At 41.7% G+C, this 14753-nt stretch overlaps 1 protein-coding gene across 3 annotated transcripts in view; it reads right to left on the bottom strand.

The window, feature by feature from the left end:
• PSMA1 (proteasome 20S subunit alpha 1) overlaps nucleotides 1–14753 on the bottom strand; it is a 15381-nt gene extending 628 nt beyond the window's left edge. Inside the window, exons 1-13 of one of the 3 annotated variants that reach the window (XR_014228828.1) lie at nucleotides 14650–14753; nucleotides 13931–13975; nucleotides 10927–11028; nucleotides 10326–10429; nucleotides 9400–9488; nucleotides 8608–8678; nucleotides 7550–7679; nucleotides 6796–6875; nucleotides 5809–5913; nucleotides 5221–5304; nucleotides 4241–4452; nucleotides 3243–3622; nucleotides 1755–1819 (exon numbers count right to left, since the gene is read on the bottom strand). Coding sequence is in view for 1 of the 3 variants with exons in the window: in XM_082317983.1 (XP_082174109.1) it covers nucleotides 5248–5304; nucleotides 5809–5913; nucleotides 6796–6875; nucleotides 7550–7679; nucleotides 8608–8678; nucleotides 9400–9488; nucleotides 10326–10429; nucleotides 10927–11028; nucleotides 13931–13975; nucleotides 14650–14652 (786 nt within the window). In the remaining 2 variants the exon portion in view is untranslated. The remainder of the gene's footprint in view (nucleotides 1–1754; nucleotides 1820–3242; nucleotides 3623–4240; nucleotides 4453–5220; nucleotides 5305–5808; nucleotides 5914–6795; nucleotides 6876–7549; nucleotides 7680–8607; nucleotides 8679–9399; nucleotides 9489–10325; nucleotides 10430–10926; nucleotides 11029–13930; nucleotides 13976–14649) is intronic. The other 2 variants (XR_014228829.1, XM_082317983.1) reach the window with 2 other exon arrangements.

Genomic DNA, 14753 nt, shown 5'->3' with positions numbered 1-14753 from the left:
GGAAGCTTTGAAGATGAATATGAGATCCAACAGAGCAGAAACCAAGGACGAGAGAAAAGACAACATGGTGGAGAGGGAAGCAGGCTGCCCTTTGACTGGCCAAGGATCCTCAGACCAGCTCAACTCTACTGTCTAACTGCTCCGCTAGACACTAGTGAGGAAAGTAAGTATTTTTATAGTAAAAAGTAGGAGAAAGTTACAGATCTATAAAACCTGCTGTGTGGCTGACAGTTTAGATAACAAAATTAGCAATTAAGCTCAATCCTCATTCTTATGCTTGTTTCTTCCTTATATAATAGACATCTAGGATCAAATAAAACTTTTTAATCCATTTCTTAAGTAATGAAAAATGCTCAAGTTTGAGCTGGCTCAGTTAATGCTATGGTACCATACTGACAAGCACAGTAAAGAAAATTGTTACTTTTTATTACATGAGCAATTTTGTATTTTCCACAAAAAATGTGCCAAAAAAGATACAGAAAAATTACTTTCTCTGTGCTTTTATTGCTAGTAATTTTCTGGAAGTCTTAGACTGAGTTTAGCAAACCATTAGAACAAGGAAGATGCCATTTTGCTTTAAATTACGACACTACACATCAGTCTAATACTGTGTATAGCACACTTGTTTTATATAATTATTATTACTAACTAATAGTAGAGCCAACAGAACTGAACAAAATGACTCCCACGAAAGGTTGTGATTTATATAAAGATGAAAACACTAAACTCTCCAACTCTAGGCTAGGCTTTCACTGCAGATCACTTTTCCTCTAAGTTCAATGATCTTGAGCAGGGCCATATCTCCAAGACATAAAGCTTTCAATAACATGCCGGTTTAAGAAGTTATTGTCTGGGGACGCCAGCTCCTAACCCCCATCACCTCTTTTATCTGTGCAGGCAACTTTTGAGATGTGAATCCTGTAAATTCTCCACTCCTACCTTATTTTTGAAGCAGTAAGAAAAACAAAGAAAATCCAACAGACCAACAAACACCCATTCCCACCCTGGTTAAAAGCACTGCCCCACAAATAGTTCTGAGGAAAGACAGGGAAGGCGGGACATGGAATTGCAGCATTTGAATGAACGGCTGAGACACTACACAAGCTGGCACTGAGTCCAAAGCCCCTTTTCTCATCAAGCAGGCACCTAGAGAACCTCAGGCTGAACAGTCAGCAGGTAAGTTGGGCTAACTTGGGCTGCAGCCTTTTTCTACACAAGAAAACAGCACAATTAAAACAGTATCGCAACTACTACTACAAAAAAAATTCTAATACTTTTTCTTTTTAAAAATGCCTCTTTCTGTTATGAATTCTATATTTTTAAGGATTAGAGCCTTTAAACTCATCGTTTACAAATATCCACATAAACAACTCCTGCTCCCTTTTAGAAATACTACTGTTTTCTTGCCTCAGTAGCAGCTTTTTGTATACTTTTTCCATACTCTTACCCAGAACTCCTGCCTCAAATCCCTGCAGCTAGCACCTTCATCTCCAGTAACTACTCAAACAGACCATAAAATAGATCTGGGCAAAAAGTAGACCAGATATCTTTACTCATACAGAGACCTCAACTGCAGAAATTCTCTCAAAAATCACAGCCAAACAGGTCTCTGAAGCATGAAAACGTGGAGTGTATTTTAGGCTCTGAAAAGCAGCAATGAAAAAATGCAGGGCTGGAAGACTTGGCAGGGAGAACCACCACCAAGTCCTCCTCATTGCAAAACACAAAGCCTTGAAATCGCAGCTTGATCTTACCGAGAATCCCACAGACACAGAAGTAGGTGCGACTCTACTTATTCAGCAATAAAATTTCTGAGTACCTGAATATAGAAATTGAAAGTTATATAGTTTATACAACACAGGAAGACAAAAAGCAACCCCTGCTCTCCAGCTACATCCTTGGGAAGCTTTATGAACTTAGAATCAGAGAGTCATTTAGGTTGGAAAAGACCCTTAAGATCCTCAAGTCCAACCATTAACTTAGCACTGCCAAGTCCACCACTAAACCATGTCCCTAACTGCCACATCTACACTCAACCACTTCCTTGGGCAGCCTGTTCCAGCACTTCACAACCCTTTTGGTGAAGAAATTTTTCCTAATATCCAATCTAAACCTCCCCTGGCGCAGCTTGAGCCCATTTCCTCTTGTCCTATGACTTGTTATTTGGGAGAAGAGACCGACCCCCACCTCGCTACAACCTCCTTTCAGGTAGTTGTAGAGAGCAATAAGGTCTCCCCTCAGCCTCTTCTCCAGGCTAAACAACCCCAGCTCCCTAAGCCGCTCCTCATAAGACTTGTGCTCCACACCCTTCACCGGCTTCATTACCCTTCTTTGGGCTCCAGCCCCTCAATGTCCTTCTTATAGTGAGGGGCCCAAAACTGAACACAGTATTTGAGGTGCGGCCTTACCAGTGCCGAGTACAAGGGGACGATAACTTCCCTGGTCCTGCTGGCCACACTCTTCCTGATACAAGCCAGGATGCTACTGGCCTTCGTGGCCACCTGGGCACACTGCCAACTCATATTCAGCCAGCTGTCGACCAACACCCCCAGGTCCTTTTCCGCCAGGCAGCTCTCCAGCCACTCCTCCCCCAGCCTGTAGCGTTGCATGGGGTTGTTGTGACCCAAGTGCAGGACCCGGCACTGAGCCTTGTTGAACCTCACACAGTTGGCCTCAGCCCATTGATCCAGCCTGTGCAGATCCCTCTGCGGGGCCTTCCTACCCTCAACTTGGGTACCTTATGAAACAAAACCCTGAGAAAACATTTAATTGATGGGCAGCCTAGAATATATAAAGACTCTTATTAAAAAATCCTGAGTGAATTTATAGCCAGTTTAGAGAGATTTCTCCCTTAATTTTCCAGGTGATTACTTTTTGCTCAAAACCCCCGACATATTTACCTACGATTTAAAACTTAGAATATTCAGATGTCACCGTTTGCCTGCCACTGCCCTGAGTAAATTCCGAGACCCACAATACCGGAACACCACAGCACCTCTCCGGGAGGCCGCACCACAAAGGCACCCAGAACCGCGAGGCGGCCCTGAGCCCCCGCAGGCCCGCGGCCCCCCGGCAGCGGTGCCGGGGACTCCCCTGAGGGAGCCACCAGGAAGATGCCGGCGGGGCCGTGAGGCCTCGGGCCTGCGGGCCCCGCCGGAGCGGCGGCACCGCCACTGCCCCCCACCGCCCCGCGCCCCCCACCCCCGTTGAGGCCGCTGCTCCCCAGGCGCAAACCTCCGTACCCCGGTGGCGCGGCGGCCCGGCCCGGCCCCGTCCGGTCGAGTCGGGCCCGGTACGGAGCTCTGCCCGCGGCGATCCCGCTCCGGCGATGGCTGACGTGGAGCCGCTCCCTCCCCGGGCCACATCGATAGTACGGCGGCCCCAGCGGGACACGCCTCTCGCCCGCACGGCAACGCGAAAGGGGCGGGGCCGCCGCCGGCGGCCCCGCCCCTTTCGCGTTGCCGTGCGGGCGGGGAAAGGGTGCGCGCGGGACCGCCACGAGGGCGGGAGGCGGGGCTTCCGCCTCTGACGTCACGGCCCCGTGGGAGGTAACGTCAGCGTTGCGGCGGGGCGTGTTTTTCCCGCGCGTGCAGGAGGGTGAGCTCAGTAACCCTCGGGACACCTTCCGTAAAAAAAGCAATAGGAAAAAAAATCCAAAATTAAAAACAAACAAACAAACAAACAAACCCAAACAAAAAAACAAAAATTAAAAAAATAAATCAATAGGGGGAAAAAAAATAAAATAAAGGGGGGAAAAAATAAATGGGGGGGGAATAAAATGGGGCAGAAAAAAAATAAATGGGGGTGAAATAAATAGGGGGGAAAAAATACACATGGGGGGGAGAAAATACACATGGGGGGGAGAAAATACAGAATAATAATAGAATAGAAAAAGAAGTAAAAGCAGCTTTGTCTAGTACTTAAACCCAAATACGCAGCCCTGACACAATTATTTTAATATTTTCATGACTGAACTATGTAAATGGATTCAACAGTGTTTAAAGCCTGTTCTAAACAGCATCATGCTTTATTAATTAATAAAAGACGAGATGAAAATTTTTAGTCTTTTTTAAAGTACGTTGAGCACAATACGAAGCCGCTGTGAGTTCACCCCAAAAACTTGTTTCTTATCCTTGTCAATGTATTCATTAGTGAGGATAATTGTAACAGAATGATCCAACATGGAAAATGAAAAAAAATAACGCTGCACTCGTATTGCTTAAAATACAGCATCACACACATTTTGCACCTAGGAAGCACCGACTCCCTGGGCTGCCCTGCCAGACGTCCCCGAAGAAGTCGCTCTTTGTCCCAAATTTTGTGGCATCCAGCTTGAACCCCAGGGGCACCAGGTGCCCCTCAGTCAGAGCAGGCAGAGCAAGCCGCAGGGACAAAACCCCAGAGAGCCTCTTTATTCAGCAGCAACGCAGAGACTCCAGAGCTCGGGGAAACCTGTAATGGGAATTTTATGTGCTTCCCTCATTACTCCAATTTAAGCCATTAGTTAAATAAAGCCCTACGCTACCCGATGCCTGGCTGATGGCTCTCAAGAAACAAAGTGATAAAATTCAGTTCCAAACGAGCCAGGGTTTACTAAAGCGGAGAACTCAAAAAAAACCAAAACACAAGCTGGTTGGCAGCTTCATGCGTGTTCAGCCTACGATGTTTCTGGTAAACACTCAAAATCCGAAATGTCTTTTCAAGTTGAGTTTGAGACGACAAGACAACGTGGGGAAACACGCTGCATCGTATTTGTTCCGCAACTATTCTGTAGATTTGTAGGCATGTTAAAGTCCTCTCAGTTCAAAAGTTTCCAAGAGCACCACATAACAGTAAGTAAATGCTCACTCTGACAAATGGTCAAATACATGATGGCACCTTGATACGACAGAAGTATTTGAATTGTTGTTTGTTCAGATTAAAAAAAAAAAAACCCACAGCAAATTCCAAGAAAGTGATTTATTTCCACTTGTCCTTACAAGTTAAAGACAGTATGCTTTTCATTAAAAAACAGTATCATGTACTATTTAGAAAATGATTACACCTTTCTTGTCAAAGAAAATACACCCAATTATGACCTCCTGTCTACCTTTTAAGGATAGGTGGGTTGGTTTCTTTCTTTTTTAAGAGTAATCCTCAGAATGTGTCGGCAGAAAATGCATATAGGTGAGGATAAAGTTACCAGCAAACGGATAAATGTTCCTGTATAATTAGACATACGTTAACACAGAGGAACTCGTCCACCAACTAGTGCTCCATCGGCTCCTCTGCCTTTTCTGCAGGTTCATCAGCAGGCGGAGCAGGCTTAAAGAGAGGAAAAATATATATATTATAGGAGGACAGAAAACATTTGACAAATCAGCTTTATCCTGGATTGAGCATCACGAGTGGTAAACACAGCTCACGGCAGCAAATAGCTTACAAAGCAGTGTTATCCAAATTAAGCATGCAACAGGACAGAGTTGGTAATTAGGAGACTAAGGATGCATCTTGCGACAGGCGTGAGAAACATATGTAGCCACTTCTGTTGCAAAAAAGGGAAAACCAGTACTTGATCAAAGCTGAGGAAAGAAGATGACATTGGAACAGCCTGGTGCCAATTCAACATAAATTGATTTAATAAGCATCTTAGTCTCCAGCTAAGATGATACAGTTTTCATATAGTAACTTCAAATTTTAAAAATCACATTCCTAAAAATCTACTAGAGTAGTAGAGAGTTAAATGTCATAGACATAAACGTGATAGGTCATATATCACAAAATGCTGTCTTTCAACAAAACTTATTGATTTATATCTAAACCACACACCTTTCTCTGTGGTCTCTCCTCAAGACCTTCTAGGAATGGTGCTACGTCATCATCATCATAGATGGTAAACTCCATGTCTTTGCCAACAATTCCAATGGAAACGTTCTGTTAAGCAAAATTTTGAAAGAAGTGAGAAGCATTTTTCTGCAAATAACTCTGTGGCTTTACAGCTTTTGCTTGTGAAACAGATGAAAGTCTCCTCCTGTGATAAAGAGATTCATTGTGCTGTCTGTGTCTACTTAAGGAAAAAAGAAAATTTTGAGACTCCCTCTTTAGTAGATTGTACTAGAAAAGGAAAGGGAGGCAGATTTATACCTACAAAAGCGATCACGTTTCAAAATCTTGTCAGTAAAACCACTCTCCCAGGGTTTCAATTTATTTCATTTTTTTTCTCATTAATAATATACATGATTATTCAAAACCACTTATTTTTAAAATAATGAAAATGCAAAATAAGATTAAAGTTCTGAAAAAAAAGGTGGGCTAAGAATAAAAAAAAATTATACGTGGAAAAGGGCAGATCAGCCACAAGTAGAACACCAACTAATGGATATCCTTAGAATTTTCTTGTTCAACAGTTCCTCAATTCATTGTCAGAACGTTTTGCAACTGTCTCAACTTCTGCAATGCTGAAATCAACTGTTCGAGCATTGCTTTCCCTCAGCTCCAGGGTGAATTACTGACTGTGCTTACGATGAAAAGTTGTGATTCTAGTTGCATCTTAACACTGATCCAAGTTTAAAATACAATGATGCAACCAGGGAAACAATGTCTTACTTAGAGAAAGTATCATTTTTGTTAAGAAAATTAAATCTGAGATAATTAAGGAAACTGTAGATAAACTGGTGACATGAAATGAAGATATTATCATCTACCAGTATTCAGCTTCCAAATTTCAGTGCCAGCCATACTTTACATGAATTTTGTCACAGTAATTCCTAGTAATGGTGGCAGTAAAATTTCTTGTTAAGAAAACCTAGTATTTACCTTGGTGGTCAGATCCTGTTCAGCAGGAAGAGTCTCTCTCAGGGCACGCAGTCCATGTTTAACTAGCTCGTTTAGATTACCTTAAAATGAAATCAGAAAGGCATTTACAAACTATATGGTATTATCTCTAGACACCTATTTCCCCTTCTTTCCATTCCTAGTTGACAACTAGAAAATCAGTTTGGCTAACTTGATTTCCAGAGCTCCTTTCCTTTCTGGTACTGAACACAGAGTTGATTATAAAAGTATACCTTGAGAAACCAGTGCTTCCCTACATTTGAAGTCGAATGCATCTGGTTTTGGCACCTGCCTTGCCTCCAGTGCAGTGATAATCAAGCTTTTTTTCCCCCAAGCACCTATCCAATAGCCTCCTCATCACCACGTCATACAAAAATAAATTCACCATTTTAAATGCACCACCTAAACACTTGCCCTGACATACTACCCCTGCTCTGATATGGAAAGAATTGTACTTTCCCTGAGTTAAACAGGACAGAGGCCTTTTACCTTTTTCTCTGCTTTTATGAGCACAACTTCTCTTTTCATTAGATGTAATAAGCATCCAAATGTTGAGACATAAAAATTTGTGACATTCTCTCTACAATTTTGTCTTCATTCAGGTTTACACTTATGCCAAACTTGGCTCCCAGAATTTATCTTCCTATCTTACTAAATGCAAAAGAACAGAGCAGTAGCAGAAAATAAACTGCGCAATTGATGAATACCATTAGATAGACAGGGTTGCATTACTCACAGTCAGTAAATTCAGTCATGTGTCTCTCCAAATAAGTTCGTGCTGACTGCGAACGAGCACCAATGGACATTGCTTTGCAGTCAAAATAGTTTGCAGAGGGACAAGTCTGGAAGATGTGAGGACCCATATCCTATAAAAAGAGAAAAAAAAATCCACAGAACGTAAAACGAATGTATAAATTCATACCCAGTCTGCTTCTGGGACACATGATATTTTCTAAACCAGTTTTGCTTCATGGTACCTCACATAGCTTATACGTGTGCACATAAATATATTTTTTTATTGCTTATCATATCACTGTTCTTATTCTATTCCTTCAAAGCTACTGTTAAAAAAAAAAAAGCAATAATCTACCAAAAAAAAAAAAATCTTTCTTTACATTTTGTTAATTAAAATGCAGTTTTTACGTGGGCAGGATAGCTGGCACCAAAAATGTTTCTTCCTCTGTTCCATAAACTGTACTGTGCTTCCTACTTCATGGCTTGCAGTAGATATTTTACATGCATTCTGTCTTATCTGCACAAAAGTAAAAACCTGCTGTAGATGTAACCATGCCATGCCAGATTTCAGGCAAGACAACAATTTCCTTCAACCTTCCTCATGTCAAAAATCTTGACAGCAGAGATTCTGTGTGTGCTGCTGTTGCTAAACTAAGAGAGAGGCCAGTGCTGACTTCCACATCCATTTTTTATAAAAAGTTTTAAAAATAGTAGTTTGTAAAGCTCCATAATCAATAGTAAATGAATTACTGTCATTGTGGGATCAACATTGTGATCCCTTAAAACACAAACAAATCTAATTTTTGCTGCATCTCATTTCGCACCTTAAAATAATTAGTTTTCCATTTTTGCAAATATATACCTCATAAGTGTAAGTAAGATCAATTAACATTTTTAAAAGTTATGTTTTAGGGTAAGATACAGAAAATTATTTCCTTATTCAGGGAATTTTGATGAGTCTCCCTCTTCCATCTTCCCCTTTTCACATCTATTTGTTGTATAAAATTGCATTAAGCACATTTTCTTTTACATCAAGAGTAACTAACACAGCTTACTTACATCATAACCTGCAATGAGCAGTCCTACGCCATACGGTCTTCTGCCATAACGCTGCGTTGGTATCTGGGTTTCTTAAGTAAGCTAAGGAAACAATCTCAAAATAACATGTAATTACCCAAAACATTTTCCTAGGCCAAGAGGTGATGCACCAAAATTGTTATATAGTCTTTGCAAACCTTTTCGCTGGAGTGAAGACTATGTTCAAAAGAAACAGATCTCGCAACTTATTTGGAATACCAACTTCTTTTTCACCAAAAGAAAAGTTAGCAATTAGCTTTCCCAAAAGAACCGAGTGGTGCCTTTAACCAAGTGCTAGAAACAGTTCACCTAAGGCTGCACAGCCTCATTTAATTTCTTACCCCTTTGAACTTTTTCTAGGCACCGGATAAGAGAATATAAGGCCTCCGCTGTGTTCCACGCAGAGACAGAAGCTGCCACAGGAAAAAAAAAATGTGAGCAAGCAGCTGCAATCCAGTGAACGATCAGATTTTGAACAGTGCAGTCACCTTTCCTCCCCCACCTCCAAAGGCATGGGGCTGTGTAACAGAAACACAGTGCTATGTTAAATGTTGCACAGCACTTTACAGCTTCTCTACCAGTTCAGTGCATATTATAGGACATTCTCTGAAAGAACACACAAGCAATGTGAATAAAGAAAAAGTAACTTTTTCAATTTAATATGACTTTTAAGCTGTGATATATGAAAATCATTTTATGAATGAGTATGAACAAGTAAAAAAAGCTATAGAAGTGTTACAAGTCTTAAAAAAAAAAAAAAAAAAAAAAGGATACTGCTTCCAATTAGTGACACTAGGCGAGAAACTGGAAGGGGTCTATCAAACACAAATCTAGAATCCAGACACTCCTGACGCATGAAATTGCTAGGAGGAAAAAAGAAGAAAAAAAAAAATATCAAACCAATGCATAGATGAAAGTCACAATGAGTTTTTGTCTTAATACTTCTCTGTTAAGGTAAACATATTTTTGTTTCAGCTCTGCTTGTTGAGAAAAAGGGTAAAAGGCATTAGGTAATTTCATTTCATCATGACCTATAATTGTTATTTAGAAAGTTGACCACAGGTTTGAGAGAGTATTATAATATTTCAGCCATAAAAATGCAAAGAAGGTAGAAGTTCACGCAGGCCACAGATGGATGACCTGGAAAAAAGCCACAGTTAAATGGTAACATTTCTTTGTAACATTACAGCAATTGAAATTTAGTTTGCAAGTTCTTCCCATGCCTTCTTTGTCCTTTCCTATCAAACTGAGGAACACTCCTCCTTCCGTGTACATTTACCTCATCTGATGAAACTATGTGGCCAGCAGGTAAAAAGCAAACCCCTCTGAAGCCGACAGATACAGCAGTGCATGTTTTTAACAACTTCCTTCAATGTGTGTACACAGAAGCAGCTGCCAGAGGGAAGTAAGTGATGCACTTTCTCAGATTGCTTGGAAACCCCATCACACTGAGGAAACCAGACAGGACTGTCTTACTAGTAACAAAACCAAAGAGCAAAATTTTGGGCCAAACAAATGAGATTTCTGCCAACTAGTTAAAAATCTGCCAGAATTTCATGCTGAGGTCTTTGGCATAGTACAACAGAGCAGTAACTCAAGACTAATCCTTAGCTGACCATAAAATTTCATTCGCAATAGTCTACAAATGAACTTTCACTCATTATTGCAGAACTGTGTATGTCAACAACTAAAATACTCACCACAAGAGTCTTGCATCAGCAGTAAGTCCAGCAATTGAGATACCAATATGGTTGTCAACGTACAGGATTTTTTTCTGATGAGCTGCCAGCTCAGACTGTGCTCTCTATGCATAAAAGGAGAAAGCTATGTGGCAGACCAAACAGTTTGCCAAGCACTGTGGAGAAATCTGCTAACATTTATAGCAAGAACTGAATATGATCATGAAACAATAAAAAAAATAAATTTATAAACTTGCAACAGAAGAGAAGAAAAACCTAATTCCACTTCAGTAGGACGCTGTCAGAAAGAAAGAACAGACACTCACTCAAGCTTTGGGAAAAGAAATAAATAGTTTTACTACTTAATAACTAATGAAAAAAAAAAAGCAACACTTATCTTTTAAAGGGAGAAAAATCTTTCACTCATTTCCTTCACCATTTTGTGAAAAACCGCTTTGCATAGGTACTGAAAACATTTATAGTTCTATACTGGTACTCAACCAACAGGAAACTGGGATTGCATTTACGTTACACATAAAAGTTCAGACTGCGCAAAACTGATTTGCCAAACCAAAAGTTTTCTACTAACATTATTGTCCCAAGAACACAGTTTTGAAGTTACCTTTAGAGCAACCAGAACAGCGTGCGTTTTCGATTTCAGCCCCACAGTAGCTGATCCTTGTTTCACAGCTTCCATGGCATATTCTATTTGATGAATTCGGCCCTACAGAATAAAATCAAAGGTAATCATTCTAAAATTAATCCTCTGTATCAATTTTCAATGGTTCTTGATTTTTCAGACCTTTGATTCCCCCACCCCAACAGGTACACTGACTGCATAACAGTTTAAACCTACAACCAACAGACTTCCTCAATTATCTCCTGCAAACGCCTCACCGTTAGCCCACATAAATCTGGCCATCTCTGAGCCACTCACTACTGCATACAAAGAAACAGGAAAACTAAAAAGTAAGGGTGAAGAATCTTGACACTATTAGAATCACAAGACTTTTGTCACTGTCTTCAGCGGAATCAGTATTTGACCCAATGTGATTTAAAGACAGAACTCCCAGCTGAAGTTGGATGCTTAACTTTTAATCGAGTTTCCTGAAGAAATGAGTCTTATGCAATTGTTGTGTCTCACCATCCATTCCCTAATAACTTCTGAACAAGTTATTAGTCAACTGCAGTAAAGTCTGAAAGAGGAGTAGAGGTCTCAAAGACAATTAAGTCCCCACAAGTTCTGCAAAGGTGGCCAGGAGCTTTGCAGGAAAATAAGACAACATCCTTTTAATGTAACCACTGAGGGCAAAGTAGCTCATTTTCTGCACCCTAGCTGGCCAGCATATGTTAAATAGTCAGCATGTTCACTGCTACTGTGCAAGTCCTGGAATTACTAACTGCAGCACACAGTTGCATCCTACCAGCTGTGATGTAGTGGAATGTAGTAGCCGTTATAGCGAAATGGACTGGGGATAATCTACAGGAAATCACCATCCATTAGGTTGTTGGGGTTTGTTTTGGTAAAAGGTTTTTGATTGGATTTAGCTAGAGAAACACAAAGTCCACTAGATGCTTAAAATACCCTACTGTTCCATTTCATCCACTAAGTTATAAATGGAATTTCAATAACATAGGATATTTCCTGCCCAAGAGCAGCACGGAATCACTGCGACGTGTCCAACATGTATTTATCAACTTTCATGAATGACTTGAAAGGCTGTAAAAGTGTGAAACCCCTTCTAGCCTTTAATCTTGTATCTCCTTTTCTTTACAACAATATTGTATATTTACAATATTGTTCTTTACAACAATATTTGAAAACACCCCCCAATAAAATATGATTATTCTTTGCTCCTGTATTATGCCAATAATTATTACTGTACCATATCACTGCCTCACCTACAGGAATGTATGGAGCAGTTAATTGCAACAGAGTGGCAATTTTAAATGTCTTTTACAAAAGACATCAACGCTATTCGTATTTTTTAAGGCAATTTACAATAAAAAATAGAAATTAGTGTTGTTAATAACTTCATGATATCTACTAAAAGTCTCAAGGGAATGTTATAGTTTTAAAAGTAACTTTAAAGTAACAGATAGATTAAAAAATTTAAAATTAAAGTTCCTGATACAGAATCTGCCAGGGAAACACAATCAATAGGAAGGATGAAAACAGTTCAAAGCCATCTACAGCTACCATGGTATTGGCTAAAGAACGTTCAAATATTCAAGGTTGTCTTCATATAGGATGGAAAGTACAAAACATGCGCTGTTACAATGTATGTTGAAAATGCATCTTTCAAACAATACTACTAATGAGGAAGATTTTCAGTAGCAATACAAACCCACAAGGTGATGATATATTAACGTTATACTAATACAATTTGCTACTTGCATTTAAAATAAATCTTTAGTTTCGCTAAATCTAGAAATGAGACAATTTTCCAGACTTCGATTTTCAATAAGTATCCTATCTTAAAATATACAAACCAAGCAAAGAGGCACTATTAAACACCTCAACTGATACTTGCTTTTAAAATTCTAGAATATCTGTTTTGAAGTCAACCCAACCTGCCTAAGTTTTAGAAGAATAGACAATATGAAATTGAGTCAGAGGTAATAAAATTTCAAATTCAAGTGCAGATCTCAAGATAATCTTAAGTACAGAGATAGTATAAAGGCTCCCTAACATTCCACAACATGGGAAACTAGGGAGACACAGCTGCACAGACTTCATCACTGAAGCGCATTGTAAACTGCACTACAAAATTATATGGCATTTAATCACTTGCATGTTCTAGCTCTCAATGTTATACACTTTATACATCGAATTTATTCAACAGGGATGTTTGTGACCATTTCAATTTAGCAAATTAAGATCTGTGAATTCATACTACAAAAATCAGTATCTCAGATTCCATGCTTCAGATTACCATATGGGTTCAGTCATTCAAATAGGGGCTTACAAGGCAGTAAAAATTGTCTGCACAAGAAGAGAAACAGGTGCTGCTATGCCATACTTGAAGAAGTTAGTATTTAGTGCTTAAGTGAGAATATATTAACTTTTAACAATTTCATTTTGTTCTGAACAATTTGAATACAGTAAAGCTTTTAATAAAAAATATATATATATGAGAAAGTTCTTCCCAATTGTAAACATCAGCTAGTGAATAAAAGAGAGAATGGCCTAGCAGTAGCCTACTATTTGGGAGATTTAAGCTCAGTTTCATGCTTTTGATACCTTACTAACTTTTTATTATAGGTCTGTAAATCAATCACAGAATGGTTGGGGTTGGAAGGGACCTTTAAAGATCATCTAGCCCAAGCCCCAACGATGATAGCATCTATTTCGTACCTCACAGGGACATTCAGAAAGCAACTGCCTTAAGTACTTTGAGGTAACAGGGCCCACCTAAGCATCATTTGGGCTCATACACCAGAAGCTTAGAGATGTGCTAATGGCTTTCTAGAAACCTACAGCCTACAAAACAAGAAGGGAGCAGACTGCAGTAAGCTTTAGGTACCTGAATACGATCTACACTATTGTCATACCACTGCTGCAGAAGTGAAGAAAAAACAAAAAGCAAGTAAAGAGCCAGTTAGCAAGCTCGGGAACATTTTACCTGGGGGCTCCAAACTGTGACATCGTTGTCATACTGGTTGCGAAACTAGAACGAACAAAACACAATCGATGAGTACAGCTAACAAGCAGGCAGGAAGAGCATTCCCGAGTGCAGTTCTGGTCGTTTTCTTTCCAGGGCCTTTTAGGCCGAGCGTTTCTCCCCCGGCCTGAAAGAGGGGACCCTGCTCCGGCCACACTGCTGCGCCGCCGGAGTGGGAGCACAGGCGCGACCGGCAGCCGAGCTCCGCGCCACCGAGCAGCGACCCCGCTGCCCCAGCCCCCGACGCGCGGAGGGAAACCGCCCCGCTCCCGCCGAGCCCCGCCGGGGCTGAGGACGCCGCTCCGCCCGCTCGGCGCACTCCCGGGGCGGCCATCACCCCCCGCCTGCAGCGTCGCGCCGGGCCGGGCCGAAGGGGTCGCTCCCCACCGCCGCCGCTGCGCCCCTCTCCCTCCCCGGGCCCCGCCGAGGGGAGCGCGGCCGCCCCCTTCCCCGGGCAGCCCGGGGCCCCGGCAGCGAGGCCGAGGCCCAGGCCCAGGCCCAGCCCCGGCCCGCGGCGAGCCCGGCCCCGCATGGCCCGGGAACTGCTTACTCACGGCCCCGCTCCCTCCGTCTCGCCCTCCCCCTTCCCTCCCCCGCTCGCTCCGCAGCCCGGGAGCCGGGGGCGCGGGGGTGCCCTGCCCCGGTCTGGCCCGGCCCGGCCCGGCCCCGCCGCCCCTCACCATCCTCCTTCCCCCGACAGCGGCGCGGGCTCCGGGGCAGCGAGGGGGAACCGCTCCGGCAGCGATCGCTCTGGACTAGAAGCGGACAAACAGCGCTAATCGCA

Source organism: Platalea leucorodia (genome assembly GCF_965183815.1).
Source record: "Platalea leucorodia genome assembly, chromosome: 7".
In the NCBI taxonomy this organism is placed as follows: Eukaryota; Metazoa; Chordata; class Aves; order Pelecaniformes; family Threskiornithidae; genus Platalea; species Platalea leucorodia.
The sequence above is the reverse complement of the archived record's forward strand: the minus strand, read 5'-3'. Positions and strand labels throughout refer to the sequence as shown.